At 30.3% G+C, this 19235-nt stretch overlaps 2 protein-coding genes across 11 annotated transcripts; one reads left to right on the plus strand and one right to left on the minus strand.

Annotated features, from left to right (window-relative positions):
• Positions 1 to 711: 711 nt before the first annotated feature.
• Positions 712 to 9927, plus strand: LOC130892247 (uncharacterized). Of its 8 annotated transcripts, none has more exons than XM_057797524.1 (9): positions 712 to 811; positions 2156 to 2259; positions 2381 to 2514; positions 3092 to 3686; positions 4395 to 4677; positions 5998 to 6262; positions 6320 to 6451; positions 6527 to 6792; positions 8742 to 9927. In XM_057797524.1, the coding sequence occupies exons 2-9, from the start codon at positions 2217 to 2219 to the stop codon at positions 9610 to 9612; spliced, it is 2589 nt and encodes an 862-aa protein (XP_057653507.1). In that variant the 5' UTR covers positions 712 to 811; positions 2156 to 2216; the 3' UTR covers positions 9613 to 9927. The 8 variants fall into 8 exon arrangements, with proteins under 8 accessions (XP_057653507.1, XP_057653547.1, XP_057653531.1 ...); XM_057797548.1 differs by lacking the exon at positions 712 to 811 and adding an exon at positions 814 to 919; XM_057797540.1 differs by lacking the exon at positions 712 to 811 and adding an exon at positions 840 to 1733.
• Positions 9928 to 14570: 4643 nt separating this feature from the next.
• LOC130891604 (uncharacterized) lies at positions 14571 to 18499 on the minus strand. Of its 3 annotated transcripts, none has more exons than XM_057796450.1 (2): positions 18338 to 18499; positions 14571 to 14946 (listed from the first exon to the last, which is right to left on the minus strand). In XM_057796450.1, exons 1-2 carry the CDS (start codon positions 18368 to 18370, stop codon positions 14689 to 14691), a joined length of 291 nt encoding a protein of 96 aa, XP_057652433.1. In that variant the 5' UTR covers positions 18371 to 18499; the 3' UTR covers positions 14571 to 14688. The 3 variants fall into 3 exon arrangements, with proteins under 3 accessions (XP_057652433.1, XP_057652426.1, XP_057652439.1); XM_057796443.1 differs by lacking the exon at positions 18338 to 18499 and adding an exon at positions 16242 to 16440; XM_057796456.1 differs by lacking the exon at positions 18338 to 18499 and adding an exon at positions 15436 to 15695.
• Positions 18500 to 19235: the final 736 nt, after the last annotated feature.

Consider the following 19235-nt stretch of genomic DNA (forward strand, 5'->3'; position numbering starts at 1 on the left):
AATCGGTCAATAATAATAATATACATAATAAATAGGTTTATAATCATGCATTAAATAATAAAAATATGTAAAGTGCATAAAATAATTTTTATTACTATTCTCAATCATTTATCAATATTAAATTTTTTCATATATAATATGACTTTTAAACATGCATTCATATAACGTACTATCATATACCACCACGCGATACATATTGAGGAACGCTCTTTATAATTTTTAGGTAAAAGAATTTCGACAGTATGCAGTTACAAATAGACATCTTAAAATCTGGCACCCTTATTAAAACTTATATGATATGATATATAGATATATAGAATACAATTTTATTTTTGAGTCTGAAATTTTATTATTTTATTTCATTACTTACCTTTTATCTTTATCGTTTATTTCTACAAATATAAAGTTATTTTATATTTTCGTTTAATAAAATAAATTAGAAATTGTACTAGATTGTAACAATCATTAGAAAACAGAGCCAAGTCGATTTATATTTAGATCGTGAGATTTTTGTACTGCATTGCTAATTTTATCGGTAAACTTTATATAAATTTTTCATCCTTAAAATAATAATTGACACAGTCTATAACATTTTTGGAAAAAAAAATTTAATTTAAACTTATGTTTATACATCTTTATATAATTTTATTAAATTTGTTTGAAGTTAGTACAATCTAGTACATTTTCTAGTTCAATTTTTACATTCAGCTTTTAAATTGTGGCAACACTGATTATATCACCAACGATTCGAAAAGTTCTAATTTATATATGTTTTATGTCATAATTATTCCAATTATAATTTTATAAATTTGTAAGTATGAGAGATAAAGCAATTGTGCATAGTTATAATTTATTGTTCATTGTCTATCGTAAAATCATATTTTTTTGGTGTAAAGTCTTTAATACATTACATCAATTGGTAATTTGCGGCGTAATGTGAATCTCTTATTTTTCCTACATTTCATTGCAAGATTTAGTTTCACATATAATAGTAATTCAAATTTAATAATCATCCATATTTATATTTAAGAAAAATAAGTGTGGATTAGTTGATATATTCATGTAATCATATATAAATGTCTTCGGCTTTTGTACTTTTTATCATTGTTCCAAAATAACCACAACTTTATCAAAGGTTAACCTAAAAAGTATCTGGTGAAATATCTTTAAAATTAAACAATTTTCCATTTACCGTGATATTATTAGTGCTAAACAAATAAAATTTAGTTCTGTAGAATTTAAGCAGATACTATGATGTAATTAATTTAAAGTGAAATTAATTACCCCTTAAACTTAGACTGCTACAATTCATCAATCAAAACAAATTATTAATGAATATCAAGTGACGGGAGTCCAAAATGAAATATATGAGATACTTTACCAACTCTACATAAGAGAAAATAATAAACAAAATATTTGCAATTATTTTCCTATGACAATCGGTAACTCTAGAAGGTTGTGCAGTAAAAAATTGCTTCAATGGCTTAACTAACTTTTCATATAGCATCTAGTTGAAAGGTGCAAAATTAATTGTTATTAAATGATTATTCTTAAATCTAAATTTATCAAGAAGTATATGCAGCGCTCAAGGAAAGCTTTGCAATGTTATTCTCAATTAATACATCTATCAGCTTGTGATTTATCTATGCAATAGATTTTAGAATTTTCCAGATATTTGAAAATGCTAGATGCAAAGAAAATATCCTCTTAGATTTCAAGGAGATTTGTCAAAGGTATATTCAATTACTGAAAATAGGTATATTTATCAATATTGATAAATGTATGAATAATTTTTTTCAAATATATGTATATAAATCTAATGTACATTAAGTATATTAGAATACATCAAGTAGAATATGTTTGATTAGTCTTGAAAGACTATAAAGATTATCAAATCATTATTTATATCATTATCTTAGATAATAAACTTTGATATTAGTAAGAGGTTTATGTTTATTTACTGTACTTATATGACTTTCTAAAATGAAGGAAGAATATCTAATAGCTTATTGAGTTTATTATGATTAATTTGAAAACATACTTATAGAATTTGATACCATTGTTTACTATACCTATATAATTATTTTATCAAAAAGTTGAATGACTATTTTCCAGTTATATATTCCTTCCAATCATTTTTAACTTTATTTTGCAGAAAATTTAAACGTAGAAACCCATAAAGCTTTTGATTTAATTTGATAGTGAAGCAGTTGGACATGGAAACAGGAGTTGAAGATCACCGAGGGAATGATTCAGAAGGTATTTATATAAATTAGTGACATATATTTTAGGCACAGATGGATTACATATTGGTTTTAGCAGTACATTTTACTGAAATTAGATTTTTCACTGAAATAAATATTTGGTATCTATTTTATAGATTCTATCGAAATGAAAGCTGCAAAAAGTTGTTTCAAAAAAATATCTAAGCATATCGTAACCGCACATTTAAAGTTTGATTTAATCAGTTTGAAGTATGCCAAAGAACATTTTCTTTTTTGCAATTCTGCTCAGGTAAATATTACATAATTGAAGGGAATTTTGCTTTTTTCACTAATAAGCTGCAGTCTTTATTATTTATATAAGTTCTGGTCAAAAAATAAAATGCATTTATTGTCCTCATTGTAACTGGGGAGTGGTTGTAATTAATAAAAATAACTAAAAATAATCATTTGATCATGATTCATTATTATTTATAGACACAGTAGATTGTTGGTAGCTTATATAATGATTAGATGAGATAATTTTTATTGATAGGCACTTTTTATTATTTAATAAATACAAAGTAATAAAAAAATGATTAATAGATAAATTTGCTTAGTGAAATTGAATCAAACTAATTTTTTATCAATAACCAACTTATCTAGACAAAAACATCATTTAGAATATTTAAATCTAAAAAAGCCGTTAGCTAAAGAAGCTAATAACTATTTTCTATAAGAACACTTTATGAGGTAAAATCTAAGGTGATATTATTATTATAAATATAAGCCTGTTCATACTGGTTATTGAATATGTATTCTAAAAATAGGTTCTAGTTCCACACAAATCTGGTTGAAATTAATATATTAATTTAATATTTGGTTTTTAGAGAAAAGTAGTTTTACTATATATGCACACTTCAAAAGAAGAATTTTCCAATATATTTATGAATAAATTAAGAAATCCAGAGATATCAGATATACTGTGTGAAAGTTTTGTTTTTATGGGATGGGATTTAGACAACAAAGAATGTCACTCCTCCCTAAAAGAAACCCTATTAGAAGTTGAATTAGAACATTTGTGTACCTTGGTAGACACTCAAACTTGTGCTGTTGTCATTCTGCAAAATATAAATGAACGAATAAAAGTTGTATCCTGTCTTATTGAAGAAAGCCCAGATGGAGTTGAAGATACATTCCTGTTATGCTTGAAGAATAGTCGCGATTTTTTGATTATGCAAAGGAGAATTGAGCACAGAGATGATTTTTCAGAGAATAACGATATAGATGCAGAAAAGTTTCAAAGAATAATGGCTGATATGCTGGGAGATCGAGATTATGATAGTTTTGCTTTTAATCAACATTTGTTTTTGAAAGATAAGATTGGCTATGCCCTTTTTGGACAACCGATGGAAGAAAATGGTTATTCTGATAATCAGAATGAACAAATTGACAAGATTTTCAAAAGTATCTTGAAACATAACAGTAAGTACTAATTATTTTGTTTTTATTGGTTGGCGTAAACTGTATTTTTTCATCTGCATATTATAAAACAAAATCCTACTCGACAGCTTTCATTAAAAGGTACAGGGTTTCATAAGGAAGGTTTAATCATATTTTTTGTCCAGGTTTTTCTAAAATTGGTTAGAAGTGTAGAAGTGTAGGAAAAATTCAAGCTGCATGGAAGGCTTTGAAAAAATGCTATATATATATATATATATATATATATATATATATATATATATATATATATATATATATATATATTTCAATATGTAAGAATGGAATATGGAATGTTGTAAACTGGATAATTTACTATTTTTGATGGTGTGAGGCTTAATTACTGTTTTCTCAACGCTAATAATTAACATCACTGTTAATGAGAACCCAATAGTGAATGGGTGAGAATCTGCTTGTGCCTAGTACTTTTGAGATATTTCAAAATAGTTGAGTAAATTCTGAATCTGTTTGCAATAAATTAGTGGAATGCTGTAATTATGGGTTTGTATGCACCTCAATTATCAGCTCAAAAAGTGAAGTATTTGTTTTCAATTAATAAAAAAGGTTTTCAATAGTTGACTAATCAAATGTAAACTGCTGATATTGCTGTAGTGTAATTTGGATCTCAATTGGGATCTTTGAAAAAAGACATTTTCAAGAAAGTGTTTTGTTAAATATTTTATTTTGTTTTAGATTTGTATGCTGAACATATAGATCAAGTGGAAATCTCTTTTATATATAATGTCATGGAACCACTTCCAAATGAAAAAAAATCACGAGCCAAGAAATATCCAAATTATAATCCAAAAGTTGACATTAGTCCAGTTCCGATATTTGTTTTAAGAAAATGTAAGGATTCTGAAGATCCATGCAGAATATTTATAGATGAAATTGGTAGGGTATATGATACTTGGCAGTTGTATATTGAAAATAACAAACTGCCAGAATGCATAATGATCTTGCCAAAGAATGGAAGGTGAACTATACTTTTTCCATATACATTTCAAATTAATACATTTCAATATTCAATTCAATACTACATCATTTGTTATTACTCATAATTATTAAATTATCAAAGCTGTAACGGTACAGCAGACCTAATATAGAGTGCTGAAAATTTTTTCCTAGCAACTGTACTAGCCTTCTTAATACATGCTCTAGCAGTTTCCAAGTTTTTTTTAAATGTCGTGAAATACATTTTTTCCTTGTATCTTTATTACATCCTCATGTTAAATTTGCTGACAAAATTATCAGCTCCTAGCCTTCCGTGAAGGTACGAATGTTTTTAACCAAAAATTACTATTCCTGGAAACTTAAGAAATCTTTTCAGAAGATAACTATTTAATTCAGTTCTCTTGGCTATTCATTTTTTTCAAAAATTATCAGGTCTTGGCAAAACTTCCAAGTTTTCTTGGGAATCTGATGAAGTTGTAAATATTAATATCAAACTAGTATTTTGCTGGAAACTTAACCTAGAAATACTTTTTTGGCAGTTTGGTGCGGGAATCTCTATTGAGAATTCTTGTTGACGAGCTTACTTTTCACAATTTAAGTTTTCTTGGTAATTCCTTTTTGTCAAAATTACCAAATTTCCTGCAATTAGTATTACACCTTCCTGTCAAAATAGCTATCCAGCAATTTTATGGAATTAAAAGTATTTTCATCAAAAAATTACTCTTCCTGCAATTTTAAGCTAACTCATTACCATTCAATTATCAGATTTTCCTGACAAAACTATTAATTTGAAATATTTTTAAAATTACTTATTTTTTTGACAGTTTTATCAAGTTTTATAGCAAAAAAATTGCTTGGATTGTTTTCAAAATTGCCCAGTCTTTTTACAGGAAAATTTTGTTAAGAATTCCTATGGAAACACCTAACTTTTTACAATTTGATTAAGATCTCTTGACAACTACTTCGTCAAAATTATCAGGTTTTCCTGGCAAAACTTTTTTTGTTTTTGGGGAAATTTTGAAAAAGCCTCACGTGTTTGTATCAAAATAGTGGTCTTCCTGGAAACTTGACAAAGAAATCTCAGAAACTCAATCTTCTTTATAATTTTATTAACTTAAGCTCTAGTGGCAGAATCATCAAGTCTTTCCTGTAAAATTGCAGGTTTTCTGTACAGTTTATGAAGTCTTTTTGCCAGCCTATCTGGAACCTTTATAGTCTCATTTTTCATTAGTATATTCAATATCTGCACTGAATTAAAAACTCTGATGTTTTAATGAAGCATATCATTCAAGTAGAAGGTAAATATAATCTGAAAGGTTTCTAATAAAAATATTAACTGCAGATATGAAGTACAAGAAAATAGAGTCATATTGGAGAATCATAAATCTCCTGCATGTAATACAAGTAAAACAATATTAAAAACTGGAGATATTGCAAGTACTATTGGAGGTGTTGGATCTGGAGTACTTTTATTGGGAGCAGGAGTGGCAAGCATACCAGCTATTCCAGCTATAGCTGTCGGTGCAACTGTAGTAGGAACAATATCGGGATTATATAGTATTGCTAGGAGTAGTTTCCATCTTGCAGATCGTGTGAAGCACGATGAAGTTAGTTGAAAACATTAGTTTTTATTAAACTTTTCTAAACCGTTTTTTACTTTGCAGGATCTAAATTTTAAAAATTCTGAAGCTCGAGGTATTTACTTTAATATCCTTGCTGGAGCCTTCGGCTTTGTTGGTTTTGGTGCTAATGCTTTAGTTTCTCAACTAGTTAGTCGAGGGGTCAACATAGGGAAGGTAATTGTATAAACTTTATTTCAGTATAATTGAAAAATGTTCAATTCTATCTAAAATACTTTGTGTAATCTTTAGGGAGTTGGAGCCGTGGTAAATACCGTCGGTGTGGTTAATATTGGAGTCAGTGGTGCTAGTATAATAAATTCAAGTTATGATGTATGTGATCAGTGGTTCAATCGTAACCATAAACCCAACTTATTGACTATCGTGCAGTTGAGCTCATCAATATTATTCTTTGGAAATGCCGTTTACAATTTCAAATCTTGTGAAACTATGATTGATGAATCACAAGCTCAAGTTCTACAAGATTATCAAGAATCATTGAGGAGTAACAGGCACAGGTAATATATTTATCCTATTAATATCTCATCACTGATCCCTTCGTCAATTATATGAATAGAATTAAAAATATTAAATTACCACATCATATGGCCAGCTAACATTTCTCAAATAAGTTTATTTTAGCTTGTTAATATATTACATTATCTAAGAAAGTGCTTTTATTACCGAAACCTATATAAAATTCGATAAGATCCAAACGTCGTTAATTAATGACTATTTTTTGGGAGAGAACTCGCACTATTATAATACCTGACATTTTTGTTATAAAATATCGATTTTATAAAATTTATTTGGTTTTGGTATTAATAGGGTATATTTGGTAGACATTGTTGGGTTTGAAAGTTTGATTTGACTGTATACATTCCATAAATATTGTAGCGAATTAAGTCTTATCGGAAAAAACCAATGCACTTGGTGCACTATTGTTTTTTCGTGTTTTTTTAGGAGCTATCTATTTACAATTTTTCGAACTGCATTTTCAGGGATGCTCATTAAAGCTGAAGTATCTATCAATGAAAAGTATGTTTTGTGGCCTCGTTCTACTAACTTTAAGTAGACACTATTGAACTTTATAATACACAATGTTTCATGGCTCGATATGAACTAATATAGATAAAGTTGTTGGAACCATACACACCAACCCTGTTAGGGTTAGATAAGGGTAGAGTCTATTCTGTAACATCTCATATCATCCAAGTCCAATTTTTAATCAAGAATTGATTTTTCTATCATTCTTTGATCAATAGTTTGTAAGTTCAATTTGATCAAGAATTGGTTTTTCCAAGTAAGGTTTTTTCAAAAATTTCCAATACCAAGTTCAATTTGATCAAAAATTCGTTTTTCCTGATGATTTTGTCAATAGTTCTTTCTAAGTTCAATTTGATCATGAATTGGTTTTTTCAAAAATTTCTATTACCAAGTTCATTTTGATCATGAATTAGTTTTTCCAAGTTTAGTTTGTTCAAAAATGTCCATTTCCAAGTTCAATTTGATCATGAATTGGCCTTTTCTAGTTGGCGTTGTTCAAAAATTGCCATTTCTAAGTGCAATTTGATCCAAATGTGCCCTTTTCAAGTTGAGTTGTTCAAAACCGCCATTTTCAAGTTCAATTTGATTAAGAATTGGCTTTTCCACGTTCATTTTCATTAAGAATCGGTTTTTCCTAATAGATTTGTTCAAAAATTGCAATTTCCAAGTTCAATTTGATGCAGAATTGTCTTTTTAAAGTTGATTTGTTCAAACATAGCCGTTTCCAAGTTCAAGTTAATCCTGAATTGGCGTTTTCAAGTTGTTTGGTTTTAAACTTGCCGTTCTAAGTTTCATTTTGATCCAATTTTCAGTTCCATTGTCAAGTCCAATTTGATTAAGAATTGGCATTTCCAAGTTGATTCGTTCAAATATTGCCATTTTCAAGTTAAATTTGATCCAAAATTGACTTTTACCAGTTTGATTTGGTTTGGTCGAGAAACTGGTAAAACATCTAAAAGGACTAACATTTAAACGATATTGCATAGCTACTACTCTCTGATCCTTTGGCTTCTTTTAATGATTCTAGAAGAATCAATAAAAAAATTCAATATTTTGAAAACGGTTTGCAACTGTTTTACAAAAATTGAGAATCATTTCAATTGTCTTAAAATAATCAGAAATTATTTCTATTGTTTTCGAGAAATCAAGATCAAATTAAAGAATAAGAAAGTTATGTTTAATTTATTTTGATTATTCAAATTTTATACAAATAGAGAGAGAAATGATTAGCAATTCTGTTTTTAAAGAAATAGAAAATCCTCATTGGTTAACTTAGTCTTAAGATGTTTTGTCACTTTCCTTTTGTTGGGGAAAATAGAAAAAGTGCCAATTTATGTTCTGAGTAGCATTAAAAAAATATTGTGTCACTTATTTGAGTTTTTTGTTTATAATTTTGTATTAATTATGATTAATTTTTCAGACAAACTTTCAATAAACTGATGAAAGAAACTATTAGACAGAATGAAGGTAACCAAGTGAAAGGTAGAGCAGAAGTAATCAAAACCATATGTAATATTCCCCAGAAAGATGAAATATTTGCCGCTTTGACAAGAAACAATAAGTTGATGAACAAAAAAGATATAAAGTTCTCTGCATCTAATGGAGAAATAAGTTTCAATGGAAAAATAGTTAATATTAACGATTTTAGTGCCTTGAATAAGCAACAAGCTGAAGCCTTTTTATCAAACTTACCGACTGAAAACACCATATCTAGTAATCAAACTACAAATTTCATAAACAATTTTTCTTTGAACAGTTTAAATTTGCCTAATGTTGAAGAATTCGCACAATACTCTTTGCATCTCATTGCTGCTTTCGGAACAGATATACAGGGTATGTTAGTGAAAACACTCAAAGATGTCATAGGCTTAACTATTGAGTACTTTAAAGATCTCTTGGATGAATTATTTCCTAACAGAGGTGCCGAACATCATCTATTGAACGTAGTTATGGAGTATTTTGGAGGTAAAGCTGCTGACTATATGAAAAATTACGATTTATGGTGTCAAACTGGTAGTCCTTATTACTACAAAGAGGAGTATGTAGACATACCCCTCCAAAAAACCGAAAGATACATTTGGATTTTTTCGATGATCGTGAAAGTATTTTGCAATGGTGATAATGTATCGAAATATGACATAATGGATATTACAAAATATGTGGAATCTTGGATTTTCCGTAAGTTTTATACAAATCAAAGAAACGAGGAAGAAAACAGTCAGAGAGCAGCACATTCGCCGAAACGAAAAGCTACCAAGTGCCTTAAATGTGATGGATGGTATTTTCAGTGAAAATTCCTGTAAAAAAAATAAGTATTACCTAAAGGGAATACAATATTGAGTAATTTTGAAGTAGTAAATATCTCGATAGCTGAAAAATAGATCGGAGCGTCATAAATAAGATGAACAATTATGTAGCTACAAGCAGTGAAACAACAAAAAACATGAATTTAATTAATAATTAAAAATTTTAAAAATTTACAAAATGTTTCAAAAATTTTTAATGACATTTTAAACTTTAGGATCCTATATTTCAGAAAAGGGATACCGAATATTTTTTAAAATATATATGTATTCAATAATTTATTAAAACAGGTTTCTAATGGATGTTTTCTTATCCCTAGTAAAAACATAATTTTCACTATATTAACGCATGAGAGCCCAAATAATTTTTTTGTCAACTTAAAATAGTTTTTTTACAAACATGTTACTAAACTAATGCAAAAAGTGCATTTTTTTCCTATATGAACGTTTATTTAAAAAAAAAAACACTTGTTGCCAAATGGCAATGTTAGGCAGAAAAAAGTACAAAGTCCTACATTGCACTTTTTACACATTGTCCTCATTATGGAGCAGCAATCCATCACCTGTACGTCTTTTCTTTTTTTATCTGGCACACTAATCACAATGTGGTCGAGTCTATCGTATCTAATGTCATCGCTTACCCTTACACTACACTATTTTTTAATTTTACTTTCAATTTGGAAGTCACACGAAAAAGAAAAGGGTTTGTTTTAGTTCGTAGTAGCCATTCATATTGCGCACAATAATTCTAGGGAATAATCGTTTACTGTTGGTTTAGAAGCAACCATAGTCGATTCAGCTGATTGTAGTACGTGTTTCTCATTTTCTGTACTGAATTTATCCTTACCACTTCCTGATATTTGTAGCTATTTTTAATTTTACTTTCATTTTGGAAGGTTTGAGGGTAGTTCAATGCTATTTATTGAAGTACTATATCTTCCGGAAGATACCTGATTAAATGCACTTGCACTAATTCACGTTTAAATTCCAGTTGTGTCATTTTTCTTCCACTCTGTCTATAAAGTAACCAGGCATTTGTAGGAACCGTCGATTAACCAGGTGAATGTGTACCTTAACCTTTTTTTTAAATGAATACTCACTATCAATTGATATTCTTGTCCATAGAATGGGTATCCCCCATACCTTTATTGCGTTTTTTCTCCAATTTTTAAGTATAGTTTTATTATCAAGGTGGAATGGATACCAAAATAGGTGCTCGCTATGGTAACTACTTTGTCGTCTAGCCATCTATTAAGAAAACCCCTATTCATGCACGTCTCTTTTATATTGTGTAATCATGATCTTTTTGTTGGGCAACGGACAGTCCTTTGGAACCCTATTATCACAGATAGCACCTGTTCCTGTAAAACCATTCTCCCTAAGGTAGACTAACAGATTGGAGTTTGTAAAAAGTTTATCAAAGAAGAAGTTGTATGGCAAGTGTTTCTCCTTTGCTATTTCTATATACTGTACACTTTCCAAAAAACTGTTCATCTTCAGAACTGCAATTTTTATTTTTACCCTGGTATATATAACATCCAACAAAATACCCATATGCAGCATTGATGCACCACATTTTAAACCAAAACCTTATCGGTTGTCTACGGATGATTGCTTACTTGAATGACGTCCAAAATATTTGATCATTGAATCATCATAGTTTATGTTTTGTTCGGGGAGATATTTTTTAGGAAACCTTTGATTCAGCATATTCAAGAGTGGCTCTAATTTAAAAAGTTTATTGTTTTTATTGACTGCGTTGTTATTCGCACAGTGAATAAACTGTAATATTGCATTCGAGACCATTGTGCATATCACCTTGGATGTCTCAATAATTACATTTTCCGAAGAGAATGTTATACCCACTAAGATCAAGTTGCAAATGTTTGAAAACATCTTCATCGAAAAACAGGAAACATAATATTGGTTGTAGTCTGGTTCGGGAAAGGATTTAGATGTAGGCTGAAGGTCGCCAACAGTCCAACAGTAATTTTTTTCTACAGTAGCTGAAGTTGATAATACGTTTTTAATTTCCCATTCCGATGGTCTATCTTCGTTGCTGTTTTTAAAGATTTATGTTTGATCCGCTTGTGTAAAATATGGTTTCCTTTAGTATTGATATGCATCTGCTAAGACCAGCTAATTTGCGATCTATGTTACAATCATTGTAATCTTCATCCTCCGATTCTTCATCAGTAAGAGAACTGTGTTTGGAGATTTCAATATATAGTGAGTTCACTGTGTAGTTCGTCAGAATATGCAATTTGAAAAGCTTCCTCTAAACAAAAGCCCCGTCTAAAAAAAAATTGCATATTATTTTACATCAAAACATTGCCTTTTGCTATATATCAAAATAAATATGTGCAGGTGTTATATAAATCAATAGTTTCTTATAGAAACATGTATTTGTGTTTACTTAAATACCTCATCACAAAAGTATATATATTTGTTTCTGGTGAAAAGAGAATTTGTACTTACTCGAAGCGTTGTCTATTTTTATCGGCACGGCCATGAAGAGTTCCGTTAACCTCATATCAGCGGATGGATGCGAAGAACATGTGACCAGCATCTGTCATTTCGACAGGTCCTTATCTTTCTTGCTTTACAGTTTCGCGCATAGAGTTCTATGGGAGATTTTGGGAATTACCTTTTTGTTATGAATTAGCCTGTTGGCTATACACTCATGTCCTCTTATTCTGAACGTCCTAATGTGTGTCTGTGTGTTTTATTGACAAGAAGAGATTTAATCCGAGTGGTTCTTCGACTTCATTATAGCTGTCCCCGATGTATAATTCTATATTCCTAAAAGCACGCATTAACAAAATAAGGTAACCTTAATATGGTTACCAGGCAGTGAGGCAGCAGACAGCCATGCAGAAAAGGAGAAAACTCCCTACCGTGGTCTCATTAGATGACTCATCAACAACGAAACAAAAAAGATGACTAAAGGATCAAGTGAAGTGTTACCAAAAAGTATGAGGAACTTCTCGGGATGTCCAAAATCAGTATTAAATTGATGGTTGGTCTACTGACGGGTCAAATACTATCGTAAAACGATGCAGAGTCCGCGAGCAAACCATAGATACAGCAGAGCATCTACTCTGAGTGTCTTGTCCATTTCAGCAAATGGTTTAGGTACCTCAAAGTGGAGAAGTGGGATTAAAAAGCTTCAAAAAAATTTTGTATGAAAGAAGTCAGTGGAGAATGGAGTGATATTTATTGTATTATTTGGAAAGTCGTTTGAGTACGTTTCTAAAAATAGCGAATACTTGATCGTTTTACTACATAGCAAAATCAGTGAAAAACTGAATATTTTTAGTTTCTCAAATGCAATAAAATAAAAAAAGACTTATTTTTAAATTTTATGAATGTAATTCATTATTTTCTAAATAGTGATGAGTCAACTATTTTTCTAACATTCCAAATAATTTCTAGATTTTTTTAAGCGGGATATAATTTGTTGCTTCCAAGTTCAATTAGATAAAAAAACCGGTTTCCAAGTTTATTTTGATGGAATATTAGCAAGATTTGGTTAATAATTTCCCTTTCTTAGCTCAATTTGATCAAGAATTGGTTTCCCATGATGATTTTGTCAATAGTTGCCTTTTCTTAGTTCAAAGACTTTTTCAAATTTGATATGTTCAAAAATTGTTATTTTCTTATTCAATTTGATCAAGAATTTGTTTTCCCATGATGATTTGGTCAATAGTTGCCCTTTCTTAATTCAAGTTGATCAAAGATAGACTTTTTCAAGTTTGATATGTTCGAAAATTGCCACGTACAAATTGATGAATAATTTGTTTTCCCATGATGATTTGGTCAATCGTTGCCTTTTCCAAGTTTAATTTTTAATCAAGAATTGATTTTTTCAATATTATTTAGTCACTAGTTACCTTAGTTCTAAGTTCAATTTGATCAAGGATATCTCTTTCTAGTCTATTTTGATTAGATCAACATGCCTCCGAAGTTTCTAGTGATGGGAACATAGAATTAACAATAAAGATGAAAACAGCGACTTATGGGGGCTTGTTCAAGTCGAACACTTTCTATAAGTGGAAGCTGTTCCGACTAAGGAAGACAGAATGGCAACGATTTCTCTATCCTCCGAGGTTCCAGCTCGGTTCTGCGCATTCTCAAAAATGCGCAGTATAAAGTGTCTCGAACGAGAGAGAAAATGAAAATTGTCGGCACCGTAACGTAGGGACGTTTTTTTCCCATACCAACTGTCCATATAGGAGTATTACATATATGGTCGACTCGAACTATTGATAAAGAGAGCTAAAACATTCGTGTATCACTCTATCTCTCTCTACTCTATTTTGGTTAGATTGCTATGACTTCAAAGTTTCAAGTTGTGGTAGTATAGAGTTAATAATAAAGATAGAGAGAGTGAGGTATGGGAACTTGTTCAAATTAGCCCGAACTGCTGATAAAGAGAGAAGGGGCGTTGGTATACTACTCTGTACTCTTTGTTTGGCCACACGCCGAAGTTTCAAGGGATGGGAACGGTAAAGCAAACTAGGTAGACAGTGGTAAACCGACATTCTTTCTCTCTCTATCATTACTACAATTTCTTTTTCATGCCACTCTTTCTATCTTTAATGTTAACTACGGAACAATCACAAATCACTATATTCAGAAAAAATTAAATTAATATTGTTAAAAAAACTATTAATAATATCATATTGATGATTAGATTTTACTGTATTATACGTATAGAAAACTTTTTTCGGTGTATTTTGTTGTACCAATAGGTTCGTTCCAATCCATCAAAAAACCGTCCTCAGTACGGTGATGATTCTGCGCAATAGATTTTACGTGTTCCAACTTGGAGATTACCGTTAAACAAACAATTCTATTTTCCAAGAACGGTCCAAATTAACAGGTTGGAACAAACCTAATACAAATTATTCCCTTTAAATCGTTTTAACTTGATATCTGATTGGTTATTTATTCTCAATATTGAAATATTTTTAATAAATTTTCGTAAAACAATACATGTATAAAGCACATATAAAACTATAATTTAAAACGTTCATATAAAAAAAAATATGAATCATGGAATCACACTAAATGGAATGTACTGACAATACTGTAAACGATCATCCAAAGGAAAAACACGCATATTGTTCCGATGAACAGATAAGTCTTTTTTTGATTCCACGGAGCGTCGCCGGACAAATCTGGGGGTGCATAACGTTGTCGCGCATTTCGACAGACTTCGGGTGTGCAAGTCAATGCTCCTGAGGTTTGAGCTCCATCTATTGTAATTTTTTTCAGTTCAGTTCCTATCTCTCGTGCTCCTTTTTCCCTAGAAGCCATCTATAACAAAATAATATTTACAATCAGACCACAAGAATTATTTTAGACATTAATATTTCACCTAGTGGAATATTCCAAGGAAATTTCAATATCGTAGTTTGTATACATTAATCAAATGATAAATACAAATATTTATTATGAATGATTTATCTAAATAGATACCAAAAGTAGTGAAACTACTTATATTTATATTTTTTGTTATCATCTACTTACGTAAGTAAACACAGGCTTTAGTAAAAAATATTGAAATATTTAAGAATGGTTGAATTAGTTACTAAAATTCATGGCTTCATATTTCATATTGCTTTAACGACATACAAATAAAGATTGTTTGTGTTATATTGAGATTAGAATTATCTCTTGACCTGCGAATAAAGAAAGTTAAATACATTCAAAAGTGTCATTTCACCATGTTATTGTCCATTTCTAATAATTCGAAGTTTTGTTTCAATTGAAAATTTAATGATTCCAGACAATAAAAATACTCACATGATATAAATCTATAGTTATTATAAGCATCACTTCAATATATCAAATTCAACATCATCAAAATAGTTTACTTCCATATTGTCAACACATAAATGCAAATTCCCTAGCAAACGTGGAAAATATTAACATTAATTGATAATGGTTAGCCTTAATACGCGACTGCGCTTTGTTAGCTATTTTCTTGGAAACTATAAAAAGTCATAAGAAAGTAGTTACGTAGTTATTATTCACTGCCATGAAAATATTTAAACAAATAAAAAACCAAACAACACTATTAGTATAGTATTTCTAAAGTCACTTAAAAAACTACGATAAATAACACGTGTACAAGGTGGCCTCGTAATATGTATATATTTATATTATTAAAATTAGAGTTTTAATTTTGTAAAATATTTAATTAGATTTGGTTTCATTTGTATAATAGGATTCCATTTTAATAATAAAATATTAGTTTTGTATGGATCTAAGAATATATATTTAATTTTTAACTATTTTATTTAAAGAGTTGTGAGACAATCATATAAACAAATATATTTGAAAACAATATTGGGACCTTGATATTATCGTATGCCGTATTTTTTCGATTCTCTTAAAATTATTGTACCTATACATTCAAAAATACTAATTTATTTTTTATTTTATTAAATATTTTTTATCCAAAGTTTATTTACACAAAATAAGTGAAAAATACAATACAAATCACTACCTTCATTGTAACTAGACAGAATTACAAACACATAATAAACGATATATTACATAAATCAAATTGAAAAATTTTCTTCACAAATGTTGATAAATAAACTTACATTGTTATTTTCATTATCATATTGTTTACAAATATCCATTGATAACGACAAACCACTGACCAAATTATTGTTGGGTGTACCAAAAAAATACCATCAAAATATTTTGGATATTACACTATTCAATGCACTTGATTGTAATGATGACATAATTTGTGGGCACCAGCAACACCGTCGATTATGACATTCCTTTATGGGTTACATACTTTCACTGCAAAACTGTTCGAGCACTGTTACACAGGTACGTATACAGGGTGATCCGGTAGTCTCTTTTAAAACCGAAAATTTCATTATTTGTGTTTTTAGTTAACAAAACAAAAAAATAATAATTTGGTACTATTAATTCTGCTTCTATACAAATTGTGTTGTTTTTTTCATTTTTCAAAAATTTTTTACCTCGAACTTTGTCTTAAGAAGTCATTTATAACGGGTGTTCGGTGGCAGAATTAGGATTTGAATTTAAAATTTCTCCGTAAGCATTGAGCGGAGGAGCGGGGAGGGGGCAGCATTGGTATCGTCATTCGTGCGGGTTATTTAGTTGCGATGTCGCAGTGGACGGGTAAGCAATGTGATTTTGCAATCGAACCGTATTTCAAATCCAATGATTCGTGTGCAATTGCTTGTCGAAGATTTTCTTCACGTTATTCGACGATTACGTGACGCCCCAAGTGAAGATTTGATTCGATCATGGGTGCGAAGGTTCCGAGCAACAAGTTCAGCAGAAAACAACCCATGACCGTGATCCAGCAAGACGTCGAGAACGAATGGAAACATTGAACTCGTCGCGGCAAGTTTGCGCGATAATTCGCGTCAGTCCGTTCGCAAGAGAGCGGCTGCCAAAAACTATAGTGCACAAATCTTAAATTTCATTAATTTAAAATTCAATATGTGCAAGCGCTTAAGTCTAATGATCACAATATGCGTAAAAATTTCTTTGAGACAATGTTGGAGCGATTTCGCACAGTGAACACTATCTTTTGGAGTGATGAAGCCCATTTTCATTTGAATGGAAGTGTAAACAAGCAAAATTGTCGTTATCGGTCCCTTAAAAGACAAAACACCCGCTTAAGATATCAACAGCCACTTCACAGTCCCAAAGTGAGGGTTTGATGTGCGTTGTCAAGCAGGGGAATAATTATTGGACCCAATTTTTTTGAAAATCGTCAAGGGCAAGCAATGTGCGTAGACGGTGTTGCTTTAGGCGAATGCTTAATGATTATTTATTCCCAACATTGAGAGAACATCCTGCCTTCACTTCACAGACATGGTTTCATCAAGATGGTGTCACGTCACACACTGCTAGGGAGACCATGGCCCTGCTTCGTGATTTCCTTTCTAGCAAATTGATAAGCCGTTTCGGTGATATCCCTTGGGCACCCAGGTCCCCGAATCTTACCCCCATGGACTTTTTTCTGTGAGAGTATCTCAAAAGTAAAGTGTACGAAACAAGACAAGCGATAATCTCTGAAATGAAAGAAAATATCGTTCACCAAGTCAATGGCATCTCGGCGGCACTTCTACAGCGGGTGACAAGAAATACCGAAGCCAAGTTCCAAGAATGAGTCCGAAGTAATGGCCAACGTTTGGACGATGTAATGTTTGAAAAATAAAACCCTACAAAACTAGAAATGCATAAATATGTTCTGTAGTTTTGTTGTTATACAGATTTTAAATCCTAATTTTGCCACCGGACACCCTGTATAATGTGTAACTATGAAATTGTAAAAATTGTAAAACTTGCCATATATATATTTAAAATATATTAGAATAAGAATGCAAAAATAATAAAAAACAATAATTTCTGTTGTAGTGGTACTCTAGATAAAATAAGGGATAACTAATAAAAAATTATGACGTTATAAAATTTTGATTATTCAAGCTATAATTTATTAGTTAGGATTCCATAGATTTGAAAATATATATAATTTTCAACTATACCGTGGAGGGTGGATATTGTATATACAGGAAAGATTATAAGACAGTTTCTTTTCGGTCACACGAGCTCAAACAACTTTCTATTTTATATATATAAATATGAGATAGTTTTCCTTCATCAAAATTTCTTAGCATCTACATAGTAATGATTAATAAATATTTACCTTCGTATCGACGTATTGCAGAATCACGTACATTCAAGTTCACTTTTTGTAGTTTTTGTGGACGATTAGTATTCTAAAAATTATTTTTGTTGGTAAATTTTAGTATGATTGTTTGTTTGATTTTCAAAATTTACGGATTGTGACAGCTCGAATGACTGATAATGACAAATGCATTTGAAAGCATGTTTTTCCCATACCAGTACTTCACAGTCAAAGTAAAAAATCAATTTCTGTGCTTTGAACTATAATATTTTATACAACGGGTTCCATTTTACAAATACCGCTAAAAAGAAATTATAAATTTTTAATACATTGGTACAAGCGCCTTCTGTCATTTAGTTTTGTGATCCTCTCGATTCTTAGGTCATACAGTTTCATGGAGCTTGATAAAACCATTGTATAAAGAATATTCTTTATACAATGATAAAACATTTATTAGTACTAATGTTAAACAATAGGGACTTTAGATTTAATTTTTTGTTAATGGAAAATCAATTTTTCAAAATTGATTCCAATTCATGCATTTCCATTCTTTTCGCATTGCATCTCTTAAAAGATAATAGACAATAATCGATTCGAGTCCAACGTTAAGCAAGCTCTTTGAGAACTTGGGATTAGATGCAAAAAAATTTTTCCCGCGCAAAAATTTCTCTATATATCTGAATATACAGTAATATCCGGACAAAATACTGGATATGGTAGAACTTCAATGCTGATAAGTTCTTCTATCTTATTCCGGCGTATGTCTTGTTGTAAGAGAACCTGCTTTCAGTCAACTGAACCTGGATATCTCTCCGGTAAAATCTGATGCATTCGCATCAGCTGCCGACTATATACCTCGGTATTGATAGCTTGTCTATCTGGAATGATTTCTATATACACCGTACACACATAAAGA

This window comes from Diorhabda carinulata, chromosome 1, assembly GCF_026250575.1.
Source record: "Diorhabda carinulata isolate Delta chromosome 1, icDioCari1.1, whole genome shotgun sequence".
Lineage (NCBI taxonomy): Eukaryota > Metazoa > Arthropoda > Insecta > Coleoptera > Chrysomelidae > Diorhabda > Diorhabda carinulata.